Raw genomic sequence first — 10443 nt, forward strand, 5'->3', positions numbered from 1 at the left:
TTTAATTTAAATTATGTTGCAAGTTATTTTTAATTTAAATTATACTACCATTCTAAAATTAAATTATATTGCAAATATTTTTGAATTGAATTTCTTGCTGAAATTTCCAACAGCAAAATAATTATTTCATTTTAAGGTTAACATTTTATATACGTATAGATCATCCAAACTTATAACAACAACTACTAAAAAATCATAAAATTATATGATATCAATTTTTGGTAGAAACTAAAATGGATTATAATAATAAATACGTAAAAAGAAACGATCCCGCGCTTTAAAAGCGCGGGTCAAAATCTAGTCATTACTTAAAGTTACATCCTCTCAGTCTCATTAGAACACCAACTAAACATACATATAATGCAGCAATAGTTGAATTTAATTTTTAAATCAGACAATAATTCAGCAAAGCTTTTTTAACTCTTTTTCCCCCAAAGTCTGGTCCAAAAGTTATCAGGTTGGACCTTAGCCTCTTCCCTCTTGGCAGCCTGCTCCTTAAGTCCTGCAAAGTCCTTTACGGGTTGCGATGGTGTTGGTGGGGGCTTATGCTTGGACCCATCTTCAAACTTCTTGGTCACATTCCCGTCTGCTGGAAGTTGTACTCTCTCAAGTCTGTGTAACCCAAGTGATCATTAGAAAAGCACATACTGATCAAAAGTGCTCAAGCCACAAACCCCCCCTGATTAACGGTTCTTACCTCAATCCTTTGGGTATACTAGACTCTTGATTCAGTTCAGTTAAGGCATGCAACATGGCGTTTGTGATGCTCTCAGATATGTGGTTTATCTCCTTTACGTCCTCTTTGTCTTCTTGTGCCCCTTGAAACACATGATCCACAGTCTTCACAAGTGTGTGCTCCTCGGTTGTTTCTTTTTCTTGATCGCCTTCTTCTCGGATTTTCCTTGAGTCGACAATGAGTGCCTGTTCCAATTCTTGTTGAGTTCTCCTTGAATCAATGTGTGCCTGCTGCAACAATAATCTAGTTTAGCTTCTTTCTCTTTGTCTCACTATGTATATACTGCTATGTAGCCTTATATATACTTCATACTTCAAATGGGAATAAAACCTAAGGAGACGTTTGTATGCTTTGCAATACTGACAATAAAAAAAAAAAGAAGCAGATTTCAAATTCGTTAAAGAAAACAAAATAGTAAAAGTTATAAAACTTGCCTCTGTTTGCTCCTTGACCATGGCAGCATGGTTCTGAGAAGCAAAGGCGGTTTGGCTTTTGCTCAATACCTTCTCCAACCTCTCAGCATTCTCCTTAGAAAGCATGGCGTCTCTCTCGAACATCCTCTCCCTCTTCTGTTGGTGTATTTTCCCACAGATGTGATTTGCATATGCAACCTTGCTCTCGCAGCTGATCTGGCAGACATGACAGAAGACAGGCCAAACATTTGTTTCCTTCGTTATATGTTTGGTTGAAACGCTGGACTTAGCATCATCACTGGCTACAGAACCAGGCTGCATCAAGAGTTAAAAAACAAAATGTTCAATGGGTTTGATTTTGATCCAAAAAAGCAAAGAGGTACAACAAGAAGTGCTGTCACTACCGTAGTATGGTTTATGTTCGTCCAATGAGATTTAATATCACAAACCACTGTTGACAAACCCTGTGGTACCATCACCTCCTTTTCTTGCACCGTTGGCCCTCCAGACAGGTTTACTGGCTTGACAATGCCATCAAAACATTCTCTGTGGCACAAGTTACAGAATATTATTAAAAACATTACAGAATATTATTAAAAACATTATTGACATACTAAACAAGTCCAAGCTGCCAAAATTTACCGTGTTTTCACTGATGCTCCAAAATCACCGAAGAAGACAGTCTCTACCCAGTCTTTAGTACTTGAACATTTTTCTTTAACACTGCTTTTTGATTTGCCATATATCTCTCTGAGCTCTTCGTTGGGCTTCTCAAAGAACTTTGTGTTCTCTTGAGACTGCGACTGAGGCTCTGCAACTGTTACCATTGGTTGAACCTTTTCTCGGACAACTTTCTCTTCATGCTTCCTAGAATCAACGAGTGCGGCCTGATCCAAACACATATATATATAAGACTTCACTCCTTCTCTTTTTACCATTGTTAAGACTTGCTCTTAGTATGTTTAAAAAGATAGAAAACGTGCCTCAGATTGATTCACCATGGCAACATGCTTCTCAAAGCACTTGCTGTCCTCTTGAACATTTTGAGACTGCAGCTGAGGCTCCACAATTGCTTCTCTTGGTTGATCTATTTCTCCGACCCCTTTCTCTTGAAGCTTCTTAGAATCATTGAGTGCCTTTGCTTTAGGCTCTGCAACTGCTTCTTTTGGTTGAACCTTTTCCCAGACACCTTTCTCTTGAAGCTTCTTAGAATTAGTGAACGCCTGAATCAACGTTAATTTATCAAGCATATGCTTAGTAAACTGTAAAAATTGGTGTGTTTGTAAATTTGTAAGTTCTCAAAAGTTAGAAACTTGCCTCTGACTGACTCATCATGGTAGCATGCTTCTGGCCCTTCAGATGAGACTCAAAGACAACTTGACTCTGGCATACCACATTGCACAAACGACAAGAATAATGCCCTTTTGGTTTAGTCCTACTACCTTCACTCGCGTTCTTCTTCCTATTCTTCTGTTTCTCCAGCACCTCCGTAGGGAGCCCAACTGGCCCACGCGACATGTTTTCGGACTTACCAGTTTGCAGCTCCAAGTTTTTTCGATGTCTTTTACCATAGGTGTGACTGTTATATGCATCTTTATTGGCGCATCTAATTTGGCAAACATTGCACAACACAGGTTCCACAAGCGCTGCTTCCTTTATGGGTTTGGGTGAAACGGTGGCTTGAGCTTTTTGACTGGCTACAAACGCTGCTTCATGTATGGGCTTGACTGAAACGTTGGCCTGAGCTTTGTGACTGGCCACAAACGCTGCTTCATGTATGGGCTTGGCTGAAACGTTTGTCTGAGCTTTGTGATTAGCCACAAACGCTGGTTCATGTATGGGTTTGGCTGAAACGTTTGTCTGAGCTTTGTGGCCAGCCACAAATGCTGCTTCATGTATGGGTTTGGGTGAAACGTTGGCTTGAGCTTTGTGACTAGCCACAAACGCTGGTTCATGTATGGGTTTGGCTGAAACGTTGGCCTGAGCTTTGTGACTAGCCACAAATGCTGCTTCATGTATGGGTTTGGGTGAAACGTTGGCCTGAGCTTTGTGACTAGCCACAACCGCTGGTTCATGCATGGGCTTGGCTGAAACGTTGGCCTGAGCTTTGTGACTGGTCACAAACGCTGTATCATATATGGGTTTGGGTGAAACGTTGGCCTGAGCTTTGTGACTAGCCACAAACGCTGGTTCATGCATGGGTTTGGCGGAAAGATTAGCCTGAGCTTTGTGACTGGCCACAAACGCTGGTTCATGTATGGGTTTGGCTAAAAGGTTAGCCTGAGCTTTGTGGCTTGCCATAAACGCTGCTTCATGTATGGGTTGGGCTGAAACGTTAGCCTGAGCTTTGTGGCTGGCCATAAACGATGCTTCATGTATGGTTTTGGCGGAAAGATTAGCCTGAGCTTTGTGACTGGCTATAAACGATGCTTCAAGTATGGGTTTGGCTGAAACGTTGGCCTGAGCTGTGTTGCTGACTACAAATGCAGTCTGCATAAAAGAAATCATACAGTTTGTTATTATATTCTTTCCGGACAAAACCATATTCAAGAATAGATCTACCAACAAGTAAGTAGCCACAAAACGATACAAGTTTACCTGAGATGTATGTCTTATATCTGAATGGTGCGCTTCAAAGCCACCACCAGAAGCAACAGATTCACCTGCGGCTCTTCTGCCATTCTGAAGCATATTTCTTCGAGTGTCGGGAGTTGAATCAGTTGGTTTGTTGGACTGACTTTGTTCAGAAACTGGACCTTTAGCCTCTTCATAGTTAGAGACAAGAGAGCGTCCACTGTCGACCAGTCGAGAAGATTCACCACTCGTAAGAGGAGGACCTCCCGAGGCTAGGCATGTCCAGAGCCATACGTATTTGGCAGCAGCAATAAGCGGAGGCGAGGCACGTGGAGGCTGAGCAAGGAGAATAGTGTACCTCCTCATGCTTAGCTGGTGGAGAGCATTGGAGAAGTCTCTATCGCCGGAGATGAGCATGAAGTTGGCTGGTGCAGGGTTGTCTACAGCCCACAGTAACATGTCCACTAGTATCTTCTTGTCGCTCGCATCTTTCACTCCTGTTATTAATACACCACCCAAACAACACAAGTTAAATCTTTCATGTTCGACACTAAAAACAATGAGATGTGATCACAGTTAAAAAAAAAAAACTAAGATCATCATCTAAGCAACATAAACTCAAAAAAAAAACACTCTTAAGATCAAACAAAACTCTGTGAACTCCAAAAAAATAAAATAATAATTAACTCCAAAGTCAATATGATGAAACCCAATTCAATTTCTTCCCATGTATAGTAAAGATCGCTGTAAAAGTAGAGATCCTGGATCATCATTATCAACTAACCACTAACAAACAATGATCAAACTAAAGATCCCACTTTTTAAGAGAGATGGACAAATAAAAAAAAGAGAGAGAGAACCTGCAGGAACATGATTAAGACCAACACCAGTAGAAGACAAGGCTTGCTGAACAGGTTTAGGGATCAGATTGGTGTCGCCGTACGCGGAGATTGAGACAGGACCACCGTAGTTCATCTTCAACAAAGCAGAACTCACGTTCTGAGCTATCGCGTGCGCATCCCATCCTTTAGGCACCTCACAGTTCTCTATGTCCCACCAAACAGAAGTTTTGGCCTTCGAGTACTCCCCCTCAGCCGTCGTCATCGCCGGAGATAATAAGAAGACACGGTTGGTTTTAGGAGGAATCAAGAACAAACACAAAATGAACTTTGTCTCTTTCTCTCTCTCTAAATGTGGTCGGAGATAGTAAGGTAAGCTAACAATAATGGAGAAGGTTCCATTTTTATTAGCTTTACCATCTCGACGAAGAAACCTTTCGCTTTCCTTTTCTCGGAGTCGTCTTTTTCATTTATTTTCCTTTCTACTATTTTTTCTACGTATTGATGAATACTACTGTTTTCTACTCCTTTTATTAACAACGTTTAGTTTTTAAGCCACGTCAGCAAATTAAAAAAAGCGCCAATCAGACAATGATATACACTGTCTCAGTAACTTTGGAAACTGGATCTATAAAAGGTAGCTTCTTAGGCATAGTAAATATATGGACGCATGTCTCTACGTTACGTGCTAACCAGACATTTAATCATGGTTTAACCAAGTTTATGGGGATAGACTTTTTACAGATCTGAAAAATCAACGCACGTAAAAGCTGGAATTTTGTGGTTTCCTTACGCTTTTCAGAAAATAGCAGTATCTTTTTTTGTTAAGAAACATGCGCACCCAAGGAGAATAATACTTCTTCCGTTTCAATATAGATGATGTTTTAGAATAATTATTTTATTTTAATTTATATAAAGTTTTGAGATTTTAAGGTTAATTTTAACTTTATTAAAAACTGTTCAACCAATTAGATTTTACTGTCTTTTTTATAATTGGTTAACTGATTTTAAAATTATATCTTTAAAATATTTTTTTAAGAAAAAATTATGTTCTTAATTTTTATGCATTAAGGCAAAACATAAGTATTATGAAAAGTATTATGAAAGGGAGTAATAGTTATCAAGTACAAAATTGATTAATTTAACATTGAATTTGCATATAATTAAGCATTCCGATTAAATCAACAAAAAACATTTGTTTTTCTTTGTTTTCTTATTTGCTAATATTGAAATCGTATCAACAGCAAAAGCATTGGCAAACTGTTACAGTTATTATATATGTTTATAGCTAAAAAAAATTCATTAAACTGCAGAGAGAACAAGGTCGTCGATTAGATCAAATTGCGCATAGGAACAAAAGAGAAACAACTCATCAAAACAAAACATAAAATGAGAGAAGGGATTCCACTACTGGTTTCCAATGCAATCTCATTCCATATGTATCTAAATCTCAAAAAACAAACTTGTGATCTTCGATTTTAGATGGCAGCTGCGATCCTTCCTGCGACTTGGTCAAGATCTCTCTCACCACTCGATGTGATTTTCCTCCCCCTAATCACATGAGAATGAAAAAGCAAGCTTAGCTAGTCAAAATGATCAAGTCCTAAAATGAACCAAGTAATAACCAAAACCATATACAAGTCTTAAACGAACCCATGTCACAATTTCAACTTTAAGCAAGTCAATAAACTACGAGACTAAACAAGTGCATTACAAGTTTTTATATTGACCTTCAAACATGTAACATATAAGATAAAACAACAACTAACCCTTTAGTGTCGAGGTCGACAATGTTCATAGTCTGGAGTTGCTGAAGAATGTGACGAGCAACACCACCACTGCTCTTGCAGAAATGAGGTGGTCTGCTTCCGTTCCTCTTGCTTCCTCCATAGATCCTGCGGAACGCACCAACTCCAAGTCCACCTCTCAGGTACACTTTCCTTGCCATCGACGCTACAAACCAAAAAAAAAAAGAGTTCAACTTTAAATCTCAGAAACACAAACACTAACTAAACAAGTGACCAGAGATGTAGTACATACCAGCTCTGATGTAGTACCAGTCAGGGTCATAAGGAGCAAGCTCCTTAAGTTTACCGGTCTTGACGATGTCTGTCCACGGTGGCAGCTCAATCTACACCACACGATATTGTAATAAATGCAGAAACTAATGGCATTTCCAAGATTCGACTGTAAGATTATTATACCTTGCCGGAGCGCTTGAGGTGGGCAGCGTAAGCCTTGACGAACTCGTGTGGAGAGACATCCTTCACCGTTTTGCCTGTCGCCATTATTCTTGATTCTTCTTCTTCTTCTTCCTGCTTCCTCGTCGGCGCTGCTATAATATTCGAGTGGGGGTGATTGAGATGAAAGTGAAATTAGGGTTTTTGAGGAGTTTTGTATTTTACATAATTACCCTTATTATTTTTGATTCCTGGGCTCATGGCTATGAAATATTTCCTGGCCCATTTTATATATATTTCTCATGTGATCCATATAATGTTATGCAGTTGGAGTGTATTTTTTTCTTAAATGTTTCTTTTTAAACCCAAAAAAAAAAACAGAAATCTGATTATTATTTATTTAGTCCAAAAAATCTGCAACACTGTAATACATAAACTGGGACACTATCAAGCTTTTGATTTTTACATTAATTCCATCCACAACTATATTATCTGATGGCTCAGCAGCGCCGTGCAAGTTGTTGTTCAATGGATTACGGAGTGTTGCAGACTGTAATAAACAAAAGAAAATCACTTCTGACCCCATTATGAACATAGCATTTTATTATTATCGACATTTGTGTGGAACACCACAGCCTGCAACACAAAGATTTGGCTTATTTCAATAAGTAATAAACTAGTTGTTGTTGTTTTTATTTAATTTATCTACCAACCTGTACTCTAATAATACAACAATGTCTTTTTTAATTTAAATCTCAAGATATACGTAACTCTACATGAGCTGAGTTCTTAAATGATGTAAAACAGCACTCAAAAGGGTTTTGAGAGAGAGACAAAAGAGGACACACAACAAGTAGCCACTCTCTCATCTCACCCATCTCTTTACACACATCAAGTAGCCACACTCTCTCTACTTCTCGCTGTTTTCTCCACTTTCTCTTCTCCTTCTTTCTCTAGAGATCTCTTTCTCTATCTTCACTACTTTTCTTTCTAGAGGACAACTGTGACATTTTGTCTGAACGCATCTATGGCTGCTCTGGTTCTTTCACTTCTCCTTCTAGCCATGGCTGGCCATTCTAGTAAGAACTTCCACTCTTCCTTCAGATTTCTTGGCATTAGTCTTGTCTCTCTTACTGTCCGAGTCTCAAGCCTTTTGGCTCTGGTCAGAAAATGGGTTCTTGTAGTAGTAGTCAAGGCCCTTGACTCAAGGGTCTTACTGTTCCTTAGTGTTCTACCATTGATAAACAGATTAAAAGTTACCATTTGTACTAGCTATTTTCTCTTGACATTCAGGCTGTATTTTTTGGTTGCTTTCTTTTGAATAACAAAAAAAGGTTTCAAGATTTGTTTGTTCTTGTCTCATTTTTTAATTTACTTATTATTTTCTTTAAAAGTGTTTTCTTCCTTGGAAAAGTTCACAAATCTCTAGAAAACTCTGCTGGTTTGCTTGTTTTCTTACAACTTTTTGCTATATTTTTGATAATTTTTAAAGATTAAACCCCTCAAATTGAGTTCCAAGTTTTTTTTACCACAGATCTTGTTGGCTTTCACATTATAAAACAACAAATATGGAGGCTTTTGTATTGAATCAACCACTAAATGTACCTCTTGGTCTACGTAGGTGCCTCATGGTGTGTGTGTAAAACAGGGCTGAGTGATACAGTGCTACAGAGCACACTAGACTATGCCTGTGGCAATGGAGCAGACTGTAACCCTACTCACCCAAAAGCACCTTGCTTTGACCCTGACAATGTTAGGTCTCACTGCAACTATGCAGTCAATAGCTTCTTCCAAAAGAAGCACCAAGCTCCAGGCACTTGTGATTTCAGTGGCACTGCCACTCCAACTAACTCTGATCCAAGTCAGTCTCAACTATCCTCATTTGACTGCTCTTTGTCACATAAAGTTGAAGGCTTTATGTTTTGGTTACAATTTGAGTGATTTTGATAAGATTCTAAGACAATGTGGATATGCCAAATGAGTGATAAAGACTAATTTATAGCTTCAACTCTGTGGATAATCATCAATGTATTAACTTTTTTTTTGTTTGCTGGAACCTTTTTAATTGTACAGGTTACTCAGGATGCACCTTCCCTACTAGTGCCAGGTTATACTTCTGATTCAAATGGCTTTTCAAGAATTTGATTTCTATATTTGTGGCAAAGAGTACCAAGTGGACTAAAGCTTGATTTGGGTCCAAGTTTGCAACTCTTTTTTTTTTTTTGTTGTGAAAGAGATAGGATATTATTCAAATCAATTAAGGATAGCAAACATCATCATTAATATTACTTGAACCAATAAATAAATAAATAAATTTTTGATTTGAAGTTTCATCAAGGTCTGGTTATAAACTCATTTAACCAGATTCATTAATGCCTCAAAGTAGTTGTTACCTGTCTGATATTCTCTTTTATGTGTTGTTGCTTTTTTATTTTCTCTAGTGGCTCCGGTAGCAGCACCACTGTGACACCAGGCACAACCAATCCAAAAGGCAGCTCAACCACACTTCCTGGTGGCAATGGCAACAGTCCTTTTTCAGGAACCTCCTCAACCAATGGAGTTTTTGGAAACAATAGCACTGGGATTAACCCGGACTACACGACAGAGAGCAGCGCGTTTGCTCTCAGGAACTCAAGCACATTTCTCACCTACCTTCTCTTGATCGCTTTGAGTGGATTCTGTTCTTTCATGATGCTCTAAGAATGTTAACTTTCTCTGGTTTTGTTGGTGCACTTATTGTCTCAAAGGTCATTGAGTCTAGCTTAGTTGTAATCTCTGTCTGTCTGTTTTGAGTCTCTCTAGCTATGTTATGTTCTTGTTGTAAGAAGATTTCAGCCCATGCTTTCACTCTTACTCTCTTAAAATGTTTCTGGTAGATTTGATCGTAGTGAAGAAATTTATATATAAAATGAACTTATCTCATGTTTACTAGATTAGAAGCAATGTTGCATAGTTACCAAACTTATCTTTATTTCTACTTTTGAAAATTTTTTGAAAATAATTTGAAAACGTAAAGAAAGTTTTGAGTCTTTAAGCTCTTCTTGACACGACATCTCTCACTCACTCTCTTCCAAAACGTTCAGCCTTCGTGTGTTCTTGTCACAATCCTTTCTCACGCTTGCACTCTGATTCCGTATAACGGTATACGACAGACGAAAAGGACAAGGCACAATACAAGTGTGAGGAATCCCCTTCATGCCCTCAAAGTGTTTATCGACTGACAAAGGTCATGCACATGAGCTTCACGTGTTCTTCATATTTGTATTTGGGTTTAAACCCTCTGTCCTGCTTAGAGTCTCTTGACACTTCCCGCACCTTGGTATACTCTTATTGAACTTGATCTCCTTCTCCTTCTCGGACCATGCATGATACCCTGATAGCAATTTAGTTAGGAAGTCCGTTAGATGACCGTTAATATCTTCATCACTTTCACTTTGTTATTTGACTGGTGATAATGTTTACGATAAAGTGCAAGAACATATATACATGTGTACTTAGTTCTTCGATAGAATAATGATACTATGTGAATCATTGTATACTTCACGCATAATCCAAATATCGAATCATAGGGTAAATTGTCGCAGTATGCAAGAGCGTATACTCACATGCCAATTTTTTTACAGAGTTACTTGTTATATCAAACATATTTACTATTAAAAACAGTTAATAATAAAAAGTTATAGCAAATATTAGATTCGGAA

The 10443-nt window shown here is 38.3% G+C and overlaps 3 protein-coding genes across 4 annotated transcripts; 1 reads left to right on the forward strand and 2 right to left on the reverse strand.

Annotated features, from left to right (window-relative positions):
• Positions 1-215: 215 nt before the first annotated feature.
• LOC117129863 lies at positions 216-5071 on the reverse strand. Of its 2 annotated transcripts, none has more exons than XM_033283083.1 (9): positions 4584-5071; positions 3748-4220; positions 2467-3639; positions 2133-2372; positions 1792-2036; positions 1554-1695; positions 1171-1464; positions 698-963; positions 216-612 (listed from the first exon to the last, which is right to left on the reverse strand). In XM_033283083.1, exons 1-9 carry the CDS (start codon positions 4825-4827, stop codon positions 417-419), a joined length of 3273 nt encoding a protein of 1090 aa, XP_033138974.1. In that variant the 5' UTR covers positions 4828-5071; the 3' UTR covers positions 216-416. The 2 variants fall into 2 exon arrangements, with proteins under 2 accessions (XP_033138974.1, XP_033138973.1); XM_033283082.1 differs by having other exon boundaries at positions 698-966; positions 4584-5070.
• A 743-nt stretch (positions 5072-5814) lies between these two features.
• LOC117129866 (40S ribosomal protein S19-3) lies at positions 5815-6967 on the reverse strand. The gene is made up of 4 exons (XM_033283087.1): positions 6767-6967; positions 6603-6693; positions 6332-6515; positions 5815-6113 (listed from the first exon to the last, which is right to left on the reverse strand). Exons 1-4 carry the CDS (start codon positions 6848-6850, stop codon positions 6041-6043), a joined length of 432 nt encoding a protein of 143 aa, XP_033138978.1. The 5' UTR covers positions 6851-6967; the 3' UTR covers positions 5815-6040.
• Positions 6968-7530: 563 nt separating this feature from the next.
• LOC117129868 (PLASMODESMATA CALLOSE-BINDING PROTEIN 1-like) lies at positions 7531-9664 on the forward strand. The gene is made up of 4 exons (XM_033283089.1): positions 7531-7821; positions 8364-8603; positions 8816-8849; positions 9184-9664. The coding sequence occupies exons 1-4, from the start codon at positions 7770-7772 to the stop codon at positions 9440-9442; spliced, it is 585 nt and encodes a 194-aa protein (XP_033138980.1). The 5' UTR covers positions 7531-7769; the 3' UTR covers positions 9443-9664.
• Positions 9665-10443: the final 779 nt, after the last annotated feature.

This window comes from Brassica rapa, unplaced genomic scaffold (assembly GCF_000309985.2).
Source record: "Brassica rapa cultivar Chiifu-401-42 unplaced genomic scaffold, CAAS_Brap_v3.01 Scaffold0210, whole genome shotgun sequence".
Taxonomy (NCBI): domain Eukaryota; kingdom Viridiplantae; phylum Streptophyta; class Magnoliopsida; order Brassicales; family Brassicaceae; genus Brassica; species Brassica rapa.